Source organism: Syngnathoides biaculeatus, chromosome 4 (assembly GCF_019802595.1).
Source record: "Syngnathoides biaculeatus isolate LvHL_M chromosome 4, ASM1980259v1, whole genome shotgun sequence".
NCBI classification, from domain to species: Eukaryota; Metazoa; Chordata; class Actinopteri; order Syngnathiformes; family Syngnathidae; genus Syngnathoides; species Syngnathoides biaculeatus.
The window spans coordinates 34,928,718-34,955,195 of NC_084643.1; the positions used below are offsets into that span (position 1 = coordinate 34,928,718).

Genomic DNA, 26,478 nt, shown 5'->3' on the forward strand with positions numbered 1-26,478 from the left:
GAAGAATGGGCAAGAATTTCACTCTCTCGATGTGCAAAACTGATAGGTACATACCCCAATGCCACTTGCAGCTGTAATTTCAGCAAAAAGTGGTGCTACAAAGTATTAATGCAAGGGGCCGAATAATATTGCACGCCCCTCTTTTCAGGTTTTTATTTGTTTAAAAAGTACAAAATATCCAATAAATTTTGTTCCTCTTCGCGATTGTGTCCCACTTGTTGTTGATTCTTGACAAAACAATGTAATTTTCTATCTTTATGTTTGAAACCTGAAATATGTCAAAAGGTTGAAAAGTTCAAGGGGGACGAACACTTTCACAAGGCACTGTACCTGGTTAAACAATAATATTATTGTTAAATGCATATGCCGAACAGTTAATGAAAGCATGATAGTCAGTTAGTAGAATGTGTTAAAACAATCACCAGAATCTGCAAAGACAGCTAGCAGAATTTGCAACACATTTAATGGAATGTACTAAGCTACCAAAATGTGCTTCACAGTTTTTAGAATGTGCCAAACAGTCAACAGAATGTTCTGGACAGTTACTGAAATGTGCTTGACAGTTGGTTTCCATAATGGGCCGGGCAGCTATTGAAACATGCTATAAAATTTTACTCACTGAAATCTAGGACAAAGATATCTGATTTTGCTAGACAGTTATCAGGATACTCCAGAAGGTGTTAGTTTGTTAGTTATGAGCATCCCAGACAGAGAGAGTCGTGATTGGTGCAGATTGTAGTGGACAGATGACGGCAGACTTTGGAAACAGGAAGGAAATGGCTGTAGTAAACACTTTTTTGCCAGAAGAGGCGAGAGCATAGAAGTGTGCAGGGGGATTCCATTTTGTGCAGACGATGTAATCTGAACAAGGTTACTGACTAAAGTAGTGGCAGGGGAGAGTGTGGCTGGACAGCATCAGTTGCTGGCGTGTTAAATGATTCTGGTGGTGGAGAGGAAGAGTAACTCCAACAATATATTTCACATTGGCACTGTAATGTCCAACAACAAATAAATACCTGAGAGCAATAAAAGATCTGAATACACCGCACTCGAACTCTCTTTGCAAAAATTGCACTTGAACAAACAAACATTTGGCACAGATGAATAGATTACACATATTAATCCCTCAAAAGGCAATCTACAGCCAATCAACTTTCTTGTTGGTTCAGAAACTGTGCAAAGTATAACATTAATAATAGCACAAGCAGTTCAAAGCAACGTGCTTTGATTAAAGAGTTGTACCATTTTTCAAAAGGGCGAAGCTTTTTTTTAAATGCTGCTTTGTCATCGTGTTTAATGGCTACATCAGTCACAATAGTGAGCAGCCAAATACGCTGTCACATTTGTATTTCCATTGTTGGGAAAACGATTTCACAATTGCAAAACGGAAAAAAGAAAATGCCCCACCGTGTTTTCTCTTCCTAGCAGAAGATGGTGGGTGGTTGTGTTTAAAATGGATGTCGTCACTCTTAGGTTTTAAGTTGTTATCCTTGTTGTGAGTTCATACAAATTCAACAGATCATCGAAAATGGTGGCATAAGGCTTTGGAACTAATTCCATTTATGCCGCTCAACTTTCTGTAACTGTGCAGCTGCCTGCTCACTGTCGCTTTGAGTATGCTAGCATTTGAAAAATATACAGACACATGAACACAAACACGAGCAAACGCAAACAGGCATCCACACGGCTAGAGAGGGGCGGGAGTTAAGCACCTTCCCTTCACTATCTCTGATTGGTTTAGAGAGCAGATGGGTTTCATGTGTCTTCTTTCCTCAAATGGCTGGTGGATCCATCCATCCATCCATACCAATCTTCTCCTGCTTATCTGAAGCCCAGCCACTTCCTCCAGCTCTTCAGAGAGGATCCCGAGGTGTTCTCAGGCAATCCGAGAGACGTAGTCCCTCCAGCATATCCTGGGGTGTCCCCGGGGACTCCTCCCAGGGGGATGTGGCCAGAACACCTCACTAGGGAGACTTCTGGGAGGCATCCGAATCGGATGTTCCAGACACGTCACCTGGTTCCTCTCAAAGTGGCGAAATTCAAACAACCGGATTTCTGGCCTCTCGGCCAAAACACATCTCTAACTCAAGCATGCGTGGATAATTTTAATTCATATTTTACCTTAACTGAGGCACCACAGAGACAATAGAACCAGCCCCCAAAAAGTTGGTGATATCTGAGACCTTTAGGAAATGTTAAGCTTTAGCGGAAGTCTGCATATTTGCTATTCAGTATATGATAAATATGCCCTTAACTTAATAAAATAAAGTTTGTGTAGGTCACATGCTGTCAAATGAATGTTAATTGTATTTCAAAGGTTTGTTCGGTGAGATCAAATATGTTCAATAGTTGATGGACTTGCATAGAGAGGTAATGTGCACATTTATGCAGTTCTCCAAAAATATTAGATGGAGGTCAGAAAGTGCTTTTAAAGCGCTTTTCTCATTACAGTTGACCAAATCGCAAGTACATGCAGCCTTTATGCTGACAAAGCACACCACCTTCAACTCTGCTCACAACCTACACAACTGAGAACACCTTAAAAAAAAAACAAGGACCTTATCAAGGAACTCTGAAATTCAGTTTGCTAAATGTATTTCTTAATGTCCTCAGAGAGAGAACAAACTTTCCAATTCTTTTCAGTACCTTTACAAGGATCCCGTTTAATGTGCATCCCACATCCCAGAAAAATAAGCAAGTACGCATAACGTAAGATCAATCTGCAACTGAGGACGCAGTGCTCCAGATTAGTATTCCGACGTGGTGCAGGAAATATGGCGTATGATTTTTTTTTATAAGACCGGACTTCAGAGGAGTGATTCTCACCCATCAGTGTGCTGTGAGTGCTCTTCAGGTGTCCAACGGGGAAATTATAAAATTTTACTTAATTCATCTAATCGACATTCATTGGAGAGTAAAAATCCAAGCGGGTATGATAAAAGCAACAAAAATGTTAGCAGTACCAATAAAAAAGGTAGAAAAATACAAGGTACCTGTGGGCAGTGGAGGCGTCCGCACTCGGCCCTGTGGCAGAGCACTTGTCCGCGGTTACACATGCAGAACTCGCAGGCGCTGGCGTTCCACATGTCACCGTGGTAACGCACTAGACCCTGGTAGAGGCAGCTTCCTCTAGCGGCGGCGCACTCGTGGCAGCACTGGCCGGTGCGCCGCACTTTGGTCTCACCCTGCGGGAATCAAATCCCCATTTAAGTATACAGTCGAAACATAAACACTCAAGTTGCGATACTACTGTATGTACGCTAGAAACTATATGATTCATATGAAAAAACTCCACTTCCCAAAAATTGAAGAGTAGACATTGATAAAAGTAAGGAATCCTGGGACTGTGCTCCCCCCACCACCACCTCAAAGGCCAACAACGAGGGCAACAGGTGTGCGGCCATTTCATATTTGGAAGAAGTGGTAATGAAAAGGCACAGAAGGAAGTCAGGAAGCTATTTCACATAAGCCCCAGCTGCTTATTTTAAGGAGGAGGTGGTGACGCAGTAGCAAAAAACAAACAAAAACAAAAAAAATACGGATGTACTACCACTAGTATTACAAACACAAACAAGTACTACATACTATTTCCATGGCAGCATTTCAGAGTTTAAAGTAATTCATGAATAGGAGTTTAAAAGCCCCCCCCAGAGACATCTCATTATATTTTCTATGAACCCAAAGTTCTGGATAGTGGGACACCGCAATAATTATGGGTTCCTCCATTTCCCCATTGGCGTTTATAGTACATGATTCACTCTGACTTTGATGCTGTTTGATTCACTCCAGTTTCAACATGACATTCATGATATGATACAATTACAACACGGTTCATTTCAAATTGGATATAATTCACTCATGCTGCAATACGATGACTTCCTCCCATAAGCGTACATCAAGTCATTAACATCAGTTACACATTTTTTTAATGATTGTGATGACACAACAAAGAATCTTTTTTCTTTTCTTCCCATCCCTAAAGTTTAGTGGAGCAGTGATGAGACAGTGAAATACAGAGGCTATATAAGAACATGTTCTCTCAGACGCGTCACACACTTTTATGGATGACAATTGCAGATGTCACAGTGCCGGAAAGAAGAAAGTGAAATTGAAGTCGATGCTCGGCAAGCGACCACGTTTGGAATTTTGATTAATGCCACCCTGCCAGCCAGACTGCAGGCCAGCGAGGAGGCTTGTTAGTGGCCCACTCTCGCCTCTGATCTCCATCATCCCGGAGGATATTTTCACACGTGTTCCACGTGAAAGACGACATGATTAAAGACCGGCGCCGACTTCTAATACAGGGTTTCTTCATTGTTGCTTTGGACTATACACATTTAAGGACAATCAAATGCTTCTTTCAAGACACATCAACTGACAGTAAATGTGTATATTCTACCTTGCCTTGCCACTTACAAGTACAATATATATTGATAACGTCAAGTGGAATCCTAAACCATTACAAAAATGACATGCTTGATGATACATTAACAACAAGTAACCAGCTAATTAACTAAATAACTGACTCACCATTTAATAATTCATTCCCCAACTCGCCATCTGACGAACTTACTAATTGATCAATCAATTTTCTACCTGGCTAACTAACTAACTGAGGGAATGTTTTGATATTTTTGCAAACCCACATTGACTTACAAACTCGTGGTCTGGACACCACAGTTTCAATACAATTAATAAAATTAGGAATTCTGAATGAATAAAATCCAACCTGGATATTACCATGTCAGTCGGTATGTGACAAAATGTATAACTGCCTCTCTGGTGTAATTCCATCTTTTTATTATATTTACGTCAGTGTGTATCTCTTTGACTAACCAGATCCTGATACAGACAAAATTGCTTGCAACTGTGAATTAAACGTCAACTAGTGCGTGTGTGTAAGTCTATGCATGTGTGTTAGAGAGAAACAATTCTGCGAGGTCTTGCACTGCAATCTTAGCAGTCTCTGTCTGCATTCAAATGTATGAGGATCTGGTCGCTGCCAAATGTCAATCCGTGTGCGTGTGTGTGTGTGTGTGTGTGTGTGTGGTGTGTGTGTGTGTGTGTGTGTGTGTGTGGAGAGAGAGAGAGTGAGTGAGTGAGTGAGACAGAACATGTTAATGTGTCAATACATGTGTGCAGTTCTGTAGCTGTCTAGCACATTGTGGTCTATCATCCCCCAGTTTGTTGAAACCAATTAGAGTGGTACGAACGTCTCTCGTAACAAAAAATTCTGGTTACGAAACGCCTCCCTCGAGAGATATTGTCTCTTGTTACGAAGGAAAATTCAGGATACGAAAGGCAAAAATAGGTGCTGCTATTCGCAGCCCCCAAATTCCATTGAACGTAAACATCCTGTATCTTGATTTGAAAATGTTGCAATAGAGCTGCTCTCCCATTGGCTACGGTCCAGCATTTTTTTGGCATCACATTGGCTAGGAGAGGCCTCAAGCTTTACCCGTAATTATCCCTTCACGCAATCCGCATCACTGACCAATCAGAGGCCAGAGATCTGCATAAACCAAAGCCCGTTTTTGCTCCCGCCATTTTCTCAGACAACATTACATGGTCCAGTATAGGTTTAGTTAGCGTTTTATCGCGTATTTGGGTTATTTAACAAAAAATATGGTTAAGAAGTGTAGTCACGGACTTTGTAATAGTGACGACAGGTATCCTGAAAGGCTAGTTGGTGGAGTTCGATTCGTACCCTTTCCGAAACCGAAGACCCAGTACGAAAAATGCCTTCGATGGGTCAAACTTTGTGGAAGACCGCATCATCAACTAAATCCATCTCATATCAACCGGAACACATGTTTGCATGAAGGTATGCCCTATATTTGATTTTCAATACATGTCTCGTATAAATGAATTCGAAGTTCTCCGCTAGCATAACATTGCTATGTGTGAACGATTGACACACTTATTCTTTGTTGAGCGATATTTAGCGATGATCGGACTGCACAAACATATCGATTTCTTGCTGGCTCGCGGCCGAAAGTTAACCAGACTGTGTTTGCACGAAGATATGCCCTAAATTTGATTTTTAATTCACGTCTCGTATAAATGAATGAGACGTTCTCCGCTAGCATAACATTACTCCGTGTGAATGATTGAATGAAATCAGAAGCATGGCGTCTCTCTCAGTTAAGAATGTATTGTATTTAGAATCTATAATATATCGTTGATTTGAATGAAATCAGAAGCATGGAGTCTGTCTCAGTTCAGAATGTATTGTATTGTATTTGCCATTTTTACTGTTTGTCTTACGTCAGCGCACGTGGCGTGACGTCACTTCAGGAGGCGTGGTTAAGTGCCCTGTACGGAGGGGTCAATTGTTTTAGTAGAACTTTTGTGAGTTTTTCATTTCTTTATTGCACCCCAAGAAACTTTAGCAGAATTAAGTTGTTTAGTCGTAGTTATGTTTTCTCTCATCTCTCAAACATTTACCTCCTCCACCTCCATCCCCCATGATGCCTTTTGCCTGTCACTCACCCTTCTCTCTGCATAGTCCCCCTACGCTAAAGGTAAATCAACATAATTTTTTATTATTCTTTACAATATGTACTTTGAATGCGTCTTTTTCGGGGGGGGGGGGGGTGCGGCTTTGAACAGATTAGGCAATTTACATGTAAAAAGCGCATCTCCTTCTGAAAAAAAAAAAAAAAAAATCACATTACAATATCTTCGGGAACGAATTAATTTTGTAAGTAGTGGTACCACTGTACAATTTGTATGAGATGTTTGAAATCGCCTAGTTTGTCAAAAACAATTTAGTTAATTGGTTAAGCTGTAACTGTCTGTCATGTTTTGGTAACTGCTGTAACTGTTTTGGTTACTGCCTAGCACATTCAAGTAACTGTGTAGTATGTTCCGATACCCGTCTAGCATATTCCCATTGCCCATTTTTTCAAAACCACATCATTTAGTTATTTGGTTTTGCGAAAGCTGTCTAACATGTCCCTGTAACTCTTTAACACATTCTGGTTACTGTCTAGCATGTCCTAATAATAGTCCAGAAATATTACTGCAACCATCTAGTAAGTTTCGATAGCTGTCTACCGTATTCTGCTCAATGCTAGCACATTCCAGTAACTGTCTTGCATGTGTTAGTACCGATTGTCAACCACATTCCTGTAACTGTCGAGTGCAACATATTCTAGTAGATGTTCTGATAGATATCTAGCACGTTCAGGTTTCTGTCTAGCAAATACCGGTAAATATCTAGCACAATCCGGTAACTATAAAAATGTTGGTATCTAATTGTTACTGTCTAGCTCTTTGTTGTAATTGTGTAGGACATTCATGTGTATTATCACCTAGTTATGTAAAAAAAATTGAAAAGTGAGTGAGTGAGTGAGTGAGTGAAGTAGTTTGATGTGAATGATTCAGCATTCCAGTCACTGGTGCAGCGTGCCGTGCTAACTATCTAGCACATTACAGCTATTGTTTAGCATCTTCTTGTCTTGTTTAGCATGTTATCCCTGCTAAAAAAAAAATTTCATAGAAATACTATAGAAATCTATAGAATTCTATAGAATTTGTACAGAACAACCTGTTCTATAGAACTTTGGCTGAGATTTTCTATAGAATGTCTATAGGACAATGGAATTTCTATAGAAATTCTATAGGACTTGGGTCCTAAAGTTCTATAGTTCTTCAGAAATTCTTTAGAAGTGTTCTATAGAAAATTTGTAGCAGGGATGGTAACTGCCTAATGCATACTGGCAACTGTTGTATCAGGAACCACCTAGACTAGCATGTTCTTGTAGCTGTCGAACACAAACCAGTCACTGTAACATGTTCTGTTTGCTGTATATCCCATTCTGGTCAGTCAGTGTCTAGCATGTTCTGCCCACAGTGCCACTAAGGTGAGATGCACACGCTTGTGTGTGTACATGTGAGTGTGCATTAGTGTAGATATGTTGATCGATGTACTTTGGGGGACAAACAATTGTCGGCTTTTCACCACCTAACCTCGTGTTTCGACTCACACCTCAATGTGTACGTGTTGTTTTTTAGGGGTTTGTTTTTGCAATCCGTGTGTGCACATTCACCTTATCGCAGGTGACAGGAGAGCAGATGTGTGTGTGGCATCTGGACTGACCACGCTCACACACACACGTGGTGCAGGTGTCCTTTTGCCACTGCTCACCGTGCTGTCGACACACAGACGCACACACATTAGATAGTCCGATTGAATATCATGAGATGTACCAAATGGAGTGACTTTACCTGATACTCCTTCCCAGCAGACAAGCACGGGTTGGAGACACACTGAGGACAGCAGTGACCAGGCTGGATCACCAAGTTCTCATTCTGAAGGAAAGTATATGTCAAATAATTGCTTTGAAAGGCTTTTACCTCGTACTAATTAATTGACTGTACCTTATTGTTATTTAGTCACCCCATATTTAGTTTTAGCCTTGTCTAAATGTAGCATTTTGCCCAATTGTAGTTTTATAGTGTTTACAGTATTGCTCTACTATTTTGTCGTACAAGTTGCTTCTGTACCATAAATTGCAGATGCGCCCCCAATTTTGCGACGACAATGACAATAAAGGTTTTGTAGTCTGTCCTTCTAATGGACATGAAAGAGTGAAAGAGGCTATGGGAGGTTGCGGTCTAGACTCACAGGTTTGCAGGCTACTTGCGGGCACTCGGCTACCGAGCATCGGACGTCCCCACTGTGGCAAACGCATCTGGAACACTGGCTGGGATGCCAATCCTCGCCGTCCCTGTACGCAGTACCCTGCCAGGAGCATGACTCTGACACACACACACACACACACACACACACACACACACACACACACACACACACACACACACGCACACACACACACACACACACACACACACAACAACATAGTCATGAGAAAAATGTAAGTACAGTTTGTCTGTCATGAGTACCCATAAAAAGTATATGATGCCCAGCAGCAAAAAGACACAGGATGTCTGTCATTTTGCTTAAAAGTTGCCATTATGGGGAGTTTTTGTCCATTTCCAGGGTCCTTTGAGTTATGTGAAAACTGAGCCCCGAAGTAGGCACATACAGACATTAGCTATAGTAAATGAAATGTCATGGGTTGTTGCACTTGAGATGTATAAAATTACTATATTGTGACCACCTCATGTCATATTCTCTTTCACTCTCTGCTGTTGCACCTCGCACAGTAAGTAGCAAACTTCCCTGCCGATCCAGATAATTCCTGTGCGCATGCATGCTTTTGTATTAGTGTAAAACAAAATATTTCATTTCCATGGTGGACTTTTCAAAGAGGATGGAAATGGCAGCAGTGAACAGTTTTTTCCAGAAGAGGCAGGAACCTACAAGAGCGGCGGTAGAAGCATGCAGGTGGATTACATTTTGAGCCGACGATGTAATCTGAAGGAGGTTACTGACTGTAAAGTAGTGGTAGGGGAGAGTGTAGCTCGACAGCATAGGATGGTAGTATGTAGGATGATTCTGGTGGTGGGGAGAAAGAACAAGAAGACAAAGGTAGAGCAGAGAAAAATGTGGTGGAAGCAGAGAGACGAAGAATATTGTGTGGCCTTTAGAAAAGAGGACAGGAGGAGCTCCTAGAAAACTGGACTAGCTAAGGTGATCAGAGAGACGGGCAGGAGAGTACTTCGTGTATCTTTTGGTTGGAAAGGGGAGAAAGACTTGGTGGTGTCAAAGCACAGGAAATCATACGAGGAAAGAGATTTGATTTGATTTCAATTTGGTTTGAAGTGATCCTTTTAGTATAATTTTGCCCTTTTTTTAGAGATCAAGATGCCAATGTCACGTGGCAACATAGAATTGTTAGGGATGTCTAGCATGTCTGTGACGCAAAAAAAAAATGCCCGTAAAAATACAGGAAGTCAACTATTTTAGACTGAAGCATCCATTGAGAAGGAAACTGCTTATGAATGAGTAAACAAGTCATTAAAATGTTCTCGTTCTTTAAAGGGAAAAAGTATCACAAATGCACTGAACAAAGAGCTACAATGTTGAGGATTCTTTTGAACAAAGATAAGCAAAGTTGATTCACTTGCAAATGATGGATGGAAGTCTGAAAGAAAGTTAAATATCCATTGTTATAGTTGTTGGCATGATTGTGTTTTTGAAATCCTTTAATTGCAATTTCATTCACTCCCGTGAGCGTATGAAATTTGTCCAAATCAGCTTTCTCGTCGTTTTTGGCATTAGCATATAATAGCTCAACTTGACACAAAGTGGTGTGAGGAAATAAAGGTACTCTTACGTACAATTTCTGAGCTGTGATTTCAACAGACACACAAGCACTTGGGCCGAACAAAGGAATGTAACTAACGTTGTAAAACACTAATAATGAATATACTGGTACTCAGTGGGAGCACTTTTGTCAGTATTATTGTGTAAGAACATGAAACTTGGCAGGCTGGTCTATTATGAGAAGAACCACCATCCATTCATCCATTTTCTTAGCCGCTTATCCTCACAAGGGTTGCATGGAGTGCTGTGGAGCCTATAGAGCTCATGCACCTTCGTCATAAAATCACGTGATTTGCCATATCGCCGGTCAAACAAAGGATTGTTGCAAGTTAATTCCGTTGAGACGAAACGAAGATATGTCTTATAGCACGACATCCAGAGTTTGGCCGATACTGTTAAAGATTTAGAAGGTGATAATAAAAGTTTACAAATATACAAATACTTCATTGCTTGATTTGTTCTCATTCGGGAATAAATCCCACATAGTGATAGACTGACTCAGATTTTTTCAATACAAATACAAATACCAATAGTTCAATAAATGACTTCCAGTTTTACACAAACTCACATTCATTAACTATGATTGGGAAAAAAATTTAGGACAGGGATTTATCTCCTCTGTACATGGAAGCGTACATGTTAACCTCGATCCGTAAACCTCTCTGCGACAGACTTTTTTTTAAAAACACGCATTGTTCTCAAATTAGTCAACTTGGCATTAAAAATACTTCTTGGTTATTTGAGATTGAGAACAATAATTTCTATTTGAAATGATCACTACACAGGCGTGTGCATTTCATTGGGCACCATTCACCCCGTTTAATCGCCAAAATCCATCAATCTTTTTCAGTCTTCAGTCTTTTCAGTTGGTATTCCATAGAATGATTTCTTTAAAGAACTGTCTCGTCTACTGTGACAACAGAAGGCACAATAGGTCTCGGACATTTGGAAAAATGTGCTCCAGTTCAGGTGACGCCTGAGCAGCTTTGTTTGACCGGCAACCCATCAATCTTTTCTGGTCTTTTCAGCTGGTATTCTATAGAATGATATCTATGAGGAACTGTGTCGTCTATTATGACAACCAACACCCAACAGGTCTCCGGCAATTTGCACTGCAGAACAGCTAGGTTTGACCGGCAGTACGCCGCTGTGACATCACGTGCACGAGCTCTATCTGAGCTGTCAACGGGCAGGAGGCAGGGTACACCCTGGACTGGTTGCCAGCAAATCGCAGAAATCACGAAAAAGTTATCATTTATTTTAAACAACACTTTAAAACACTAACTAACAGAAAGTCTGCCCTTTATGTTCCATCACAACTTCCCAATTTACCACAAAGCCAGTTTCTGCCTGCTAACCGGGTCCACTTACCTCCGGTGCGAGAGCATTTCGGGCAACATTCTCCAGCTGGGGTGAAGGGGGTGTGGTTGTCGGGGCAACTGAGGGTGGGGCAGCGGTGAGGGGCACAGGACACCACTCCTCTGGAGCACTCACATAGTTTACAAGGCGAAGGACTCCACTGACTGTCATGCTGAGAGAATCAGAAGAAATAACACAGGAATATCTAAAAACTTGCAGATTTAACATCAAATATTGTTGGGTCTTACAGCGTAAGTGACACTCTGGTAATTGCACGAGTCATTGACAGACGAGATGCACTCTGGGCAGCATTGATTGGCAGGGATCCTCAAGCGCTCGCCCTTTGGACAACAAACAACATTAATTGGTCCATTACATTTTTGACTAATGTTTACGTCTGTAGAATTTGTGTCAAAACAACATAAAACGAGAGTGCCCTCCAACAGAAAGTCATATTATTTTGGTTAGAAATTCATTCATTTTTCATACCACTTATCCTCACTAGAGTGGAGTACTTGTTGGAGCCAGTTCCAGGTATTTTCAGGGCGAGAGGCAGTGTAGACTAGTCTAGACATTTAGGTACTGGTCAAAGTCTTCGTTCTTGTTCAGGCATTCCACCTAATCTAGATTCTTGATACATTTCTAGGCACGGTCTGGGCCTCAACCATGTTATACGTCCAGGTCTATATTGCTGGGTCCTGGTCATGGCCATAGTCGTAAGTGAGGTCCTGCTCCTTACCTAGATTTTAATCTATTTCTAGGCCTTGGACTGGACTAGACCTTGATTCTGGTCCTAGCTCCTTCGATACTTGTCTAGTTACTGATGTTGGTCTGATCTAAGCCAGTGGTTTTCAAACTGGAGGGAATGCTACCTAGGGCACCATCAAGACAGGGGCTGACATGGATTGTTTCGTCCCCAAAAAAGGTTTAAGTCTTGATCCTGATATAGGACTTGTTCCGCATCCTGGACTAGCCCCTTGAGTATTAGTTTCAGTTGAAAATTGTAAAAGCGGGGGAGGGATGGAAGCGCTGAAATTTGAAAACGAGGGGGTGGGGGCTTGAAAAAATTCCCCCCTACCCTTGTCATGATGCCCCTCAGTTTGAAAACCACTGGCCTTGGTACTTGTGAAAACCACACTCCCTGTCACGATTTTTGTTGCTTTCTAGGCTTTGACCCAGGTCTTGGTTTCAGCCTTAAATCCTTAACCCTTAAAACCAAAGATTTAAATTGGTCCTTGGCCCATCTTCATGAACATAAAACACAAAAACTTAACATCAGGACTGTGACATTTTGGTTTGAAGACAAAGAGGAGGCACTGCAGGCATGTTTCGATGTCACCGACTAGTTTTATGTTCGTAAAGAGCCATATTTTCAAATAGAAATAAGACATTATTTATTCATAATTTTTGTCATTTTATTATTGTGTTGTGCTACATTGTGTCTAAGTTGTATTTGTATTGTATTCTTCTGCATTTGTCACAGTGACTTTATCCCATTACAGAACTGAATTGAATGTGAATGAGACAGCACAGACTAATGCTGGGAAATATTCAAATGATAGTAATAATCTGAAATCGAGGAAGGATATTATTAAAAAAGGGAGGAAATGTCATTTTAATGGGGCAGCAGATGGAGTAACGAGAGAATTATGTAAGGAAATAAATGTATGAGCCAGACAGAAAAACATGATTGCATTTCAGCACAGGTAAACAGACCGCTACATGGTCTCATCATAAAACCTGACATACTATGGAGGGCACAAGCAAGTGCAACCTGAAGGGCGATCCCAATCCCCAATAAATGCAGAGGGTTGCGTCAAGAAGGCCGTCCGTCTTAAAACTTTGCCAAACAAATATGCACGTTCATCTAAAGAATCCCAAACCGGATTGGTCGTGGCCTGGGTTAACAACGTCCGTCCCCGGCATCATTAACTGCAGAGCATCGGTGGAAATTCAACTACTGTGGGTCGAAGACATAGGAGAGATGGAAAGTGGATTCTTCACCAGAAAGAGAAGAAGAAAGCACAGAGCGTACAACTGAGTGCGGGGACTTTGAATGTTGGGACTATGACAGGAAACATTTGGGAGTTGGTTGAGATATAGATTAGGAGAAAAGTTGATATATTGTGTATCCAAGAAAGAAGGTGGAAAGCCAGTTAGGCTATAAGTTTCGGGGTAGTGTTTCAATTATTTTACCATGGTGTAAATGGGAGGAGAAGGGGTTATTTTAAAGGAATAGTTAGCTCAATTTCTAGGCGGAGAAAAGGGCGTCAGATCGAGTGATGAGGCTGAAATTTGAGATACACAATGTGATTAGTAGCTATGCTCCACAGGTAGAATGTGACCTGGAGTTGAAAGTGAAATTCTGGAAAGAACTAGATGAAGTAGTTCTGGGCATTCCAGACACAGAGAGAGTTGTGATTGGTGCAGATTATAATGGACACGTTGGTGTAGGAAACAGGGGCGATGAAGAAGTGGCATCCAGGAAAGGAACTTTGAGTGATAGATGGTAGTGGACTTTTTAAAAAGGATGGAAATGGCAGGAGTGGACACTTTTTTCCAGAAGAGGGAGGAACATAGATTGACCAACACGAGTGGTGGTAGAACCACACAGGTGGATTATATTTTGTGTAGACAATGTAATGTGAAGGAGGTTACTGACTGTAAAGTTGTGGGAGGAAAGAGTGTAGCTTGACAGCATAGGATGGTGGTGTGTAGGATGACTCTGGTGGTGGGTAGGAAGATTAAGAAGACAAAGGTAGAGCAGAGAACCATGCGGTGGAAAGCTGAGAAAGGAATAATGTTGTGGGGCCCTTCGGAAAGAGAAGAGACAGGCTCTTGATGGACGGGAGGAGCTCGTGGAAGACTTGGCTACTACAGCCAAGGTGATCAGGCACTGGGCTACAAAATGACACTTGGATTATGGGCTTGGTTCTTTTTCAGGAGCATCTCTACATATTTCAGTAAGACAATTTCAAGCCACTGGATGTGTCACAACAGTGTGGCTTCGTAGTAAAAGAGTGCCAGTTCTAGGATGGCCTGCGAGTACTCTTCCATTGGCAATGTATGGTAGATTATAAACTAGACAATGGAACAGTGAACAGAATTTGTGCATTGCGCAAGACGTGTTATAAACTCCACCTACAACGGATCAACAGTTAGTGTCCTCAGTTTCCAAATGCTAATTGAGCGTTATGATAAAGAAAAATGATGTAGCACAGTGGTGGACATGCCCCTGTTTTGACTTTTGCGAAACATGTTGCATCAAATTAAAAAGGAGTGGATATTTGCACAAAAAAAAGGTCCATCAGTTTGAATTTGTCGTGTATTCAAGTTAATATACGTTGAAAAGGATTTGGACATCAATGTATTGTCTTGTTTGCACATTTTACACTATGTCCCAACTTCACTCGTATTGGGGTTTTTACATTAAGTGACAACAATATCACTTCCGAAAGCCAGGTGATGTGTTGTACAGTGTCATTTCTACATTATTTTATCTTTAAATACGTTTCACATTTTTCCCTTTTTAGGATCTTATGTATATTTGAAAGAGAATGTGCCGGGATTGGTCATCTTACCCGCTGGAAGTCGCACTGTGGGTTGGCACAACGGATGGGTGCGCAGATGACCACGTTGTCATAGCATGTACACTCCTGACATGACTGTGGTTGCCACGTTGACTTATCCTGACCGAGAAAAAAAAGAGGAGAAGGCTGTTGCAATACGGGAAAATGTCACTTTCAGCTGCTATATCTTATGTTTAAAAACACTCCTTGATATACATCATTAGAATGGAAAGCTGTTCAGAAGATTTCTAATTTCTAATTTTTTTATGAACTGATAGGTCAATATTTTCATCGGTCTTCTGTCAAAATAGGATAAGAGGTAGGAAGTTAATCTCCATTCAGTTACCTTTGCAGCTGACCAGTCCCTTTTGCACTGAAGCACAACAACAATCCATTTGAACACAACACAACATTTGAACACAACTGTATATAAACTAGCTACTTTCATTTATTGTCTAAAAAAACATGCAGACTTTCAATCTTGAGGTGATATAATGTTGTATGGCTTCCAAGGGGAAAAGGTGGAATTTTACAACACTTTACAGACAGCTCAAGAGTTAATATATTTATTTTCAAACATTTTTTGAAAACTTTAAATTAGATAATAATGTGCATAAATAATGGACACTATGGGGATTTTTTTGTCCAAAAAATATGAACTTGACCATATTTGGACATTTCCATCCAACAGTGACAACATAATATTTTCAGGTTGTGACAATTTTCTAAAATTGTCTGAATTTTGTACCATTTGAAACATTATTGAAAACGCTTTAGTGAAAAAAATAAAACATACAGTATTTTGATATTTTTATGATAAAACGTAAAATGTAGAAGAAATTAATTTGTATTTATATTCAGAAATAAAAAAAGAAAATATTGCCTTTCGCATTTTGTCTGTTCTGTTATACCTAAAGATGTGGCCAGTGAGTGTGTATATCATCCATATAATGTAGCTAATTAAAATATCATAAAAAAATGAGCAGCACAGAATATCTGAGACCTTATTAAGAGACTTGAAGGGCATGGGAAGCTATATTTAAACTTTTGATGTAAAATTTAAAAATAAAATGTACCAGAATTACTTCATTCAACTATTTATTAATAAATTAAAGGAAAAACGTTTAGAAAAGCCTGGTGCCTTCATCCTGCCACATGTCAATAGCTCATCACTGTTAAGCTGGTGATGCATGTTCAAATAGCTTGGAGTCAAACATAGAGAATCTATATCTTACAGCATGAATAAGCACAACAATACATAAATCACTTTACAATCTTCAATTCTGAGTTAGCCGCTCGATCAATAACACCCCTCAAGAAAACCATAATTCCGCCCGTGAACTTTTGTGACGGACGCCGTCCTATTGCATGAGTAATTGTCTTGACTCTACATGTTAAAGGATAAAATTAATCAAAGGGCCAACTTGGCCATGAACAGAGCTTTGGGATACCGCTGAGACGGCCTAACGCATCCCTCATTTGGAACTTTATGTACATTTGACCGTGGCACAGAACACGTGTGTGCACAGATGTTCACCCTCAAACATGCAATTAAACCCATGTTGGCTTGTACATAAATAGAACATATCATCACATTAGTTTCCCCTCTACCGGCCCATTAATGATGCCTTCGGAGAATCAAATCAGATCGCCAAGAATGAGCTGCAGTCGTAACCGCTTGTTCACAGCTAGTGTTTCTGGAGTTTTAACCATCTATTTTCAACACTGTATTTGAATGTACAGTGGTATCTGGACGTATCAGTAACCAGACTTTAAAGATTTTGAAAAGCAAGCCGTCATTCATCAGATTTTTTTTTTGTCTTGAGGTGGGGGCAAAAATTTGAGGTCGGAGCACGAGTTGGTGAACGATTCTTCAAAAATGAGGCTTTTCGGTATTTTTTGTTTCCTGAAAAACTCTACACCAAACAAAGAAAAATAATAACTAAAAATAAATATTTAAGAAAACACCACATTCTGTTACTTTGGCTTATGAAGATCTTGTAGTTTGATGCGAAATGCCATAGACGTGCTATGAAATTAGCATTATAGTACCGGGAGGTATACCCCTTTGAGCAATGTATATTTGAATACAGATCAACAGATATAAACAAATAATACATATACATATACTCACAAGGATATGTTCTTTATCCTCTGTGAAAAATGACTAATACTGTATTACTAAAGCTAACTGAACAGTAGTGACTGTTTTTGTTTATGGGTATGCATTTATAACACTGCACCTTGTGGCCAAGGTGTGCACACCAGAAGAAGGTTCATTGAATTAAAGCTTAAACCAAGATGCACAAACTGTTTAATCATTTAGAATTTATTGAATTACATTATAAGTGCATGGAGGTATCTGATGAATGAACCCTTCGTGAATAAGCAAAGAAAGAAACAGAAGCAGTCTAATTGCATGATGAGGTCCAAGGTTAATAAAACACTTGGCATTCACAAATAATTTTCCTGCTACGGTTCAGTGGTCTCAAATTAGCGTCGTGGTGAATGGTAGGTGACCGGCTGAGAAAGTCAATCCATTTGGGAAGAAGTCTCCAGAGGACTGCATTCCAATTCCTCTCCCTAGTGCAAAATGGAATTGACCCCAATGGTGACCGCAAACATGGACCACCAAAATGCTATTACTTGACCCCCACACCAGGAGAGCAATAGAGCACCAGTGTTAAAGGACATGTGCAGCCAACACCCAATTAGATTGTCTCCTCCAGGGACCTGCACCCAGGCAGCGTTGATTAAATGTTGTCCAGGGTTCGTTTCAATCCCCCCTCTGAGGATCATTTCTGTCTCCCACTAGATTTAGAAAACCAGAAGCTCAGATGAGTCTGTGCATGTCTACAATTTCAATGGAAAATAGTACAGCTCAACAAACATACAATGGTTTAGCGTTACAAGAATAAATGGGTCGATTCCCACTCAGTGATGGTGTCGATATGTGCCATGCCATTGTGTGGCGAGCAATTCATGGTGTAGTCCGCCTTTCAGCCAAAGTTAGCTAAGATAGGCTCCAGCGCTCCCACAACACTTGTGAGGATAAGCGGCTTGGAAAAACGATTGATGGATTATGAGCCATATTCTGCTTCTTATACATTGCAGTGTTGAAGGACTAAATGACAGCATTTGTAATAAACATTGAGCTGCCTCCTGATAAACATATTTATCGCATTTATTTAAAATGACAACAAAATGGTGTCACGAACCTCAGGTACGGGGGCGGACCCAAATGCAGGACTTCAAGGCAGAGGCATAATGTTCAATTTAGTTTATTCTGGAAACTGGGTCACACACGGTGTAGTAGTCCAACAAGACAGAGGTACAGAAATGCTAGGCTAGGTAGGATTCAAAAGACATGCACCAAGGTCCGATGACTATGGGGTAAACCAACAACTCAAGCCATATACGTCAAAATCACGTTTTGTGGTGAAAAAAATAACTGGGTCCATACCGGCTGCCATTTTTCCATTAGTAACATACTAAAAATCATGCATTTCATGACAGTGGGCCTTTAAAGTGGGCCTGTCATGAAATGGATGGTTTTTGGTAGATTATTAATGAAAAACCTAGAGCCAACATGGTCCCATGTGTTTTTTCGCCACAAAACATGATTTTGACGTATAGAGCTTTTTGTAACTGCCGCCATGAAAGTCCTCTCAGGGATTTGTTTTCGAGAAGAAGCAGGAAGTGACGTAAAGGATAGCGGCGCCCCCTCGTGGACTCATTTGTTTCCATGAGCTTTACCTCCGGGAAGGTAGCTCGATGTTCCTTCGTGTTAGCCAAAATGCCGGCTCATTGTATTGCTGGACATAGATGAAACACTGGGGAGAATTCAATTACCCTGCATAAGTTTGAAAGAGACCCTGTTCGTTGTGAAAAATGAAATGCACGGGTGCAGAGGATGAGAGCTTCGTGGGTTCCAAATAACAGATAGGTGTGTATACAGCTATTAGAAAAAATAGTTTGGGGCGGACCACGTAATCGGTCTCTCTCATAACGTAGCAAAAGATCCACGTATGAAATGTGTTGATGTGCGCATACAGCTACTAAAAAAAAATAATAGTTTGGGGCGGACCACGTAATCGGTCTCTCTCATAACGTAACAAAAGATCTGCGTATGAAATGTGTCGATGTGCGCGTCGCCCAGCCAACGTCTCACTCAGCCCCGTCTCGAGAGTGTTCATCGCATACTGCGGCGGCTTTGAACATACCCCTAAAAGCAGCATGGCTCGGCTCCACCTCCTCCTTATATACCACGGCGCCGAAAATCACCCACACCGGCTCAGGCGCCGCCTTTGGCGGTCACAGCTTCTGTGAAGGCTGCCCATCCGGCTTTGCAACGGGGTGGCTCTGAAGAACCCAGCCGAGAATGCGTTACTCAGTCGCGTGCGCGGATAAAGCGCCCAGGCTTGACTGTGATCACCCCCCTAAAGCAGCACCGCTCGGCTCTGTCATAAGCCACACCGACCGGCTGCGACGAGCCGCGATGGCTCATCTCCGCCGCGGAAGTGGATCGGACAGGAATGGGGTTTGGCCGCGTTCGCGTATTATCTGAATATGGCTCGAAACAATAGAGTAATATTGCCCTGAGGGCTCTAAACAATAGTGTAATATTTCCCCGGTAACTTAACTCGGTTGTGTGGTGTTGTCCTTTTCGAAATGAGCTTCGGTGTCAGAAGGGGGGTCAGAAAAATCCGAATATCTCTGTTGTTTAGCTTCCATAGTAGCAGGCACTACGCGTTTTCAACAGCGGAAGTGACCATGACGTCAAGGACAGAGGACGCGACTATTATGGTGAACACTTGGATGTCGAGGGACACTCAATTGCGCAACTTTGTGCATGGATGACGCGCTGTCCGCTCACTTTTTTTTTCATAAAGACATTGAAGTGAATACTGTTATATGTGTTTTTCATTACAATATCTATTTTAGAATGTTTATATGGATGACAGTCCCACTTTAAATGCCTGTCTAATTACAGTCCCAATGCAAAACAGCAGTGAGCGGTGGCAGGTGTCACCGCCCAGAGCAGCGGCGTGGCTCATGACAAACGGCTTCATCAATGAGCTACATACTACTTCACCAAAATCGAAAGACAAGGACCTTATCTGGACAGAGCAATAGTACAAAATGTAAAGTTTTTCCAGATTAAAGAGTTATATTAAACACTGAGTTGCCTCAACATCATAACCATGCAAATATTCAGTTACTAGAATACCGAGAATCATGGGTAAAGGCCCCGTCACACCATGACGTTCTGGTCAGCGTTTTATAGTGTTTAAAATTAAACATTGATGAACGCTGGTCTCGGTGAGAACTTTTGTGTATGTTCAAAACTTTTTTTCCGGACGGGCATTCTCCGCCGATTCCCAGCGATCATTGACGTTCACTAGCGTTCAAACAACGCTCTTCCGGCGCTATCCCGGCGACCATGGGCGACTACCAACGTTTCCTCAAACGCTATAGAACGCTGACCAGAACGTCATGGTGTGACGGGGCCTTAATAATCCATATACAGTAATTCTTCTCCAAGTCGAACAAATGAGAAAAAGCACGGAATGTACTCGTGTACAAGATTTTCATACACACAGAGCGCATCTTATGCTCTTGTGATGACAAAAATGAAATTATTTATAAAACAGACAATGAGCCACATGATGCCTCAACAACCTCAACAAGACAAATGAACAACTACAAGCTCAAATCTTCCATTCTGAAGTAAGATCATTGGTAAAGTGTTTTTTCAAAGCTAAAAAATTTTTTCAACCCAAAATGACTGCTGCGACGCCACCCAGACAGGTTTTAGACAGCAACACAGCCCTGAGACTGCTCTGATTAAAGTGTTCAATGACATATGTCTGAATACAAACGATGGAAAAATCTTGGTTGTCAGTCTTGGTTTTACTGGATATCAGTGCCGCATTTGATACAGTTGACCACAATATGCTACTCAAAGGACTGGAGAACTGGGCAGGTCTTTCTAGAACTGTATCGAACTGGTTCAAAACATAACTGGAGAATAGGAAGTACTTTCTGTCTATAGGTAACTTCACATCTGAACAGATAAGAATGACGTGGAGTTCCCCCAGGTTCCATTTTGGGACCTCTTTTGTCATCTACTTGACCCACTGGAACAAATTATAAAAAACAAAATAATAAATTACCATAGCTATGCAGATGACACACAAATATATATTGTAATGTCACCAAGAGACCGTGGCCCTGTACTGCCTCTTGGTAAATGCATTAAGAAGATTAATGAGTTTCTCCAGTTAAACAAAAACAAAACTGAGGTAATTGTTTTTGGAGCCAAACAGAAAAGATTACAGGTCACCATAGCAATCTAACCCCTTAAAACTGCCAACCTGGCCAAAAATCTGGGTGTAGTGATGTACCCAGACCTACATTTCGAAAAAACATCACAGCAATAACAAAGTAAGCGTACTATCACAATAAGAATATATAAAGATGAGAAAACTTGATGTCTCAGCAGGCCGTGGAAAAACAGTTCACGCATTCATTTTTAGTAGGCTTGATAATTGTAAAAGCATTTTTACAGGTTTATCCAAAAAAATCAATTAGACAACTGCAGCTCATTCAGAACTCCGCTGCTCGAGTCCTCACTAAGACCAAAAAAGTGGACCACATCAGTCCAGCTCTGAGGTCTCTACACTGTCTGCTTGTCCGTCCGAGGATAGACTTCAAAGTTTTGATGCTGGTCAATAAAGCTCTGAATGGTGTAGGACCAAAATACATCAGTGACCTCCTGACCCAGTATGAACCCCCCAGACAACCTGGGTCATTTGGATGTTTGTTTTTTTTTTTAGTTCTCAGAGTCAGAACCAGATATGGATAAGCTGCATTCTGCATATTTGCCCCACAAGTCTGGAACAAACTCCCAAAAAGCATTCAATCTGCTGAAACAGTGAATTTAAATCCAGGCTGAAGACACACCTGTTCTCAGCTGCTTTTGAATAAAGATCCAAATCTGCAGTCTTACTTTTATAAATGTAAACATATTTTAACTAGCAATTTTATTTATTGTTCTTAGCTCTTTTTTGTGTTAATATAAAATCATATGTGTATTTATGTTTTGATTTCTTTGTAAAACACTCATCATCTTGTTGTTGAAATGAACTATCCAAATAAAATTGCCTTGGCTTGTTTGGCCCATTGTGTTGAACGGGCAACGAGCTTCCGTCTTGATAAATGTGATGTTTACAATGACATCTGCATGTCTCATCGCTGTTCCGATTAAAGTGCTGCACCTCATTGATATCCCCGATCATAATAGATCACGTCGTATTAACAGTGACCGGATATCTTCAGTCAAAATGATTTCAATCAAAATAACGAAAAAAAAAAAACCCAAAACAACCTCTATGTAAACTCAGCTACTAAATGTTAACAAGTACACCAATTTAGAATGGGGCGTAGTGGAGCCTCTGACAGCTATCTTTGGGTGAGAGGCGGGGGGTTGACTCTAAACTGTTTGCCACCCAAACCCAACTTACTTGGAAAAAATAACCACTTTAAACATATTTCATGTACTGTATTTAGAAAAAAAAGAGATATCTTCTAAGAGTCTCTTTAAGGAAAAGAAAACATCTGTGTGTGGAAAAATTAACTGCCCCCTAAACCTAACAACTAGTTTGCCCACCCTCAGCAGTAACAATTAAATATTTTCCGAGTCTTTCACATCTCTGTGGAGATATTTTGTTCCTCTATTCCTTGCAGAATTGTTTTATTTCAGCAACATTGGAGGGTTTGATCATTAGTGGCCGTTTAGGGAAAACAATTTCAAATTCAAGTGCAGACTTTGACTAAGCCACTCCAAAACTGCTATTTTACAGATATTTAGAGGTTGACTTGCTGCTATATTTTGGATCATTGTCCTGCTGTAGAACTAATATCCGCTTCATCTTGAGATTAAAAACTGAAGGCTGAACATTCTGTTTCAGAATTTTATGGTAACACGCAAAATTCATTTTTTCATCAAGTTGTTCAGGTCCTGAATTTCCAAAGCAGCCCCAGATCATCAAACTACCACCACCATCTTTGACTGTTGGCATGATGTGCCTTTTTCGTAAATGTGTTACGTATATGCTCGATGCAACAAGACACACACCTTCCAAAAAGTTCAAACTTAGTCTCGTCACTCCATAAAATAGTCTGAAAATAAGATGGGCTGGGGTTTAATCGGAAGAAAAGTCTGGGGATTTATTCTGCTGTTTTTATTTCAATATATATATATATATATATATATATATATATATATGTGTTTGTTTTTTGGAAAAGTAAGAGGAGAATTTGTGTTCTTTTTGGTCAGCAGTGGTTTCCTCCTTGGAACTCTTCTTGTCTTAGATGAATGCCCTCGTATACAGCCTGGACATAACTGTAAATAATTATTTAAGTATTGCCATACAATATTCTTGTGCAATATTTTGTCGATGTATGAAGCACTTTAAAAACAAACAAGAGCTGCTGTTCTGAAAACGTGTCTATCAACAAAGGTTTGGGAAGCAAGAAGTGATTTGGTCAGTTTTTTATATTGTCAAATTATCGTTATTCCAAAATTGAAAAAAATACACAGGAATTCTTATTTGTCATATTGTCCACCCTAACACCAATTGATCAAGTTTAGCTGATTAAAGCTCCTGAGTAGACTTTTTTTAAATCGTCTAAGAATAAGTTTGGTTGGCAGCCCTTCTCGACAAAAAATTAGTTGGCTGTGATGAAGTCACCGTCTGATGGTTGCAAAGTACTAAAATCCACAATTCTTAATTAGGGTTCAGACGAACCTGGGTCTCCTCCAAATTTGTTTTCCATTACAATTTGTTAGCAGCCCATCGCGGCAGGAAGGTAGCTGAGCCTGAATGCATACCAAAGCCCATTAGTTGCCAAGTACTAACAGCCACATTGAATTTAGAGAAACTCCTTAAATAATTAATATACCAATGAAGGATACCAGAAACAGAAATCAAATAAAAATGCAAAAGTAAACGTATGCGAGCCATGAAAAACAAAATGTGGAACCTCACGTTTGATACGGATTTTTTTTATTGTCCTTGGTGAGAATAAATAGAAATGTTGGATGTGTTCTAGTATCCTTTCAGCATCATTTCAACCGTGATCTGCAAGTGAACACCGTCTGCGAATGGCACCAATTAGCCTCACATTTGCAAACGCACCAGATGGGACGGTCCCGCTCTTTTTGAGGATGAACAAAAAAGACAAATCCAACATTCAGGCTTTTCGCTCCTGACAAAAGTTGTCAAACTTAAATTCAGCCCTAAAGTGCTCATTTACTGTGGCTTGGTCACTCCATCAATGCGTATGATTTCATGCTTGTTTCTCATGGGAACAACAGTGAAAAGAACATTCACTGATGCATTCAAAACAAATGGCTGAATGGGTCTGAATTAGAAAACATCACCAGCTTCATGCTCGTGTAAATCAGCCCTCATGATGTTTCCAGAACTTCCAAAATCCTGGCAGCAAAAAGATTGGCCTCAAAGTTCCTGTTTACTATCTGTTCCTAAGGAAGTCTGTCTTGAAAGTTGGCCATGAAGTTGGGCTCTTTGTTGCGTGGCTGCCAAGCTGTAAAATTCGCTAAGCCTATATTATGTTATGACAAACTTTCAGTCTCTTTTTTATGTTCATGTTATGTTCCTGGCAGGTCTTGATAGGTAACTAGTTGGCCTGCATCAGTGTTGAGATCCACCATGCTTCTGTTATCTTGAGGCAAAGTGTTAGTCTCTTTATGTTTATTTTCTTTTTTCTGGCAGCCTATCTAGTAAGGAAATTAGTTATGTCTAAATGAATTCCACCATCGGCTATTCGGCAAGTGGTAAGACCCTATTCTTACATTGTTTTAAGACAAATTTTGCTCTCTTTCAGTTTATTCCCATTCCTAGCATGCTGTTCGTTGAGAAAGGAAACTATTGGGGCTGAATGAATTGAATGAATGAATGAATTTAACCATATAGAAAAATCCACGATGCTTCCATCACCTGCAGACCAACTAATCTCTCTTCCTGTTTTCCTTTTGTTCTGGATGGGTTTTGCAGCCCAACTAAGCAGGAAACTAGTCGGAACCTGAAAAAATCCCAATGTCTGTTGTTGCTGAAGTGGAAAAAGAAATAATCGCTGTTCCTTTACCCTAACAATTTTTTCCCACTTCCTGTTTGCTACCTGCTCCTGGCAGCCTGATGATGTAAGAAACTCGGGCTGAATGAATTTCACCCCATGGTGTTTGCCAAGTGGTAAAATTTCCACTGCCTCCATTGACTTAAGAAAAAAACACTCTTTTCCTACCTCATTTCCTTTTCTTCAGTGTGATTGGCAGTTTGTCTAACCAAGAAACTAGTTGCACTTGAACAAATCTCACCTTATGCTCTTTGCAGAGTAATAAAATCCACAATGCTTCCATTTCCTAAAGGCTAACTTTCATCCCATCATGTAGCCTTCCTCTTCCTGCCAACCCAACCAGGCAGGATGGAAGGCTAAAACTTCAGCATCAATGTTCGGGATCACATAACAATCGCTGGAGGTCACCTTAGACGAAGAATCTTTGTGATCATAAAGAGGGGAATAAAAAGTGCTCGCCTCATAAATAGACTGCAAGATGATTAATTCAGACGCTATCGGAGAGAAACATCTGCCTTGGTCCTATCAAAATGTATTCATACCAACAGGCTTCACTGGGAGCCACGGAGATTATTCTGGTCCGCACTAACCCATTTACCAGGACACAAATACACATGCAGCACTGTACTGTATGTAATCATTTTATAAGGGAAAAGCGGGGCTGTGTTAATAACAAGAGAATCAAGACAGACAATCCAGAAAAGAAAGTCTAAATACATTTTGGGATAAAGATAGCAACGAAATACTACAGATCCAATACAATTGGAGGCATATATAAGTCGTAACCAATCTAAAAGAATCCTTAGTTTTATGTTTAAAAATACATTTCTTTATTTAAAAAAATACAAGATTTAAAGTAAAATGTAAAGAAAGAAGTCAAATAAAAGACATTTTTACGTTTTCTGAAGTTTTTTTTCTGGGAAAATGAAAAACGTTCTGTAAGATAACATTATTATTTTAAAAATTACATTTTGTATTCATATGAGTGCTATTATTCTTTTAAAACATTCATTTTAGTATATTTATGACTTTTTCTGAAAAAAAATAATGTTCCTGAACATGGCTTTATTTCTCTGCACTTACTGAGGCGTTGACTCAAAATAGTATTTACCATGTGTCAAGACTGGTTTGCAGCCATTTTAATGACATTAT

General features: G+C 40.3%; 1 protein-coding gene across 3 annotated transcripts in view; it reads right to left on the minus strand.

Moving 5' to 3' along the window:
• fras1 (Fraser extracellular matrix complex subunit 1) overlaps positions 1-26,478 on the minus strand; it is a 211,252-nt gene that overhangs the window by 137,914 nt on the left and 46,860 nt on the right. For all 3 annotated transcript variants that reach the window (XM_061816627.1, XM_061816626.1, XM_061816625.1), the window contains exons 3-9: positions 15,178-15,285; positions 11,845-11,937; positions 11,609-11,768; positions 8,633-8,766; positions 8,233-8,316; positions 8,055-8,156; positions 2,994-3,185 (exon numbers count right to left, since the gene is read on the minus strand). In XM_061816627.1, the coding sequence (XP_061672611.1) occupies positions 2,994-3,185; positions 8,055-8,156; positions 8,233-8,316; positions 8,633-8,766; positions 11,609-11,768; positions 11,845-11,937; positions 15,178-15,285 (873 nt within the window). The remainder of the gene's footprint in view (positions 1-2,993; positions 3,186-8,054; positions 8,157-8,232; positions 8,317-8,632; positions 8,767-11,608; positions 11,769-11,844; positions 11,938-15,177; positions 15,286-26,478) is intronic.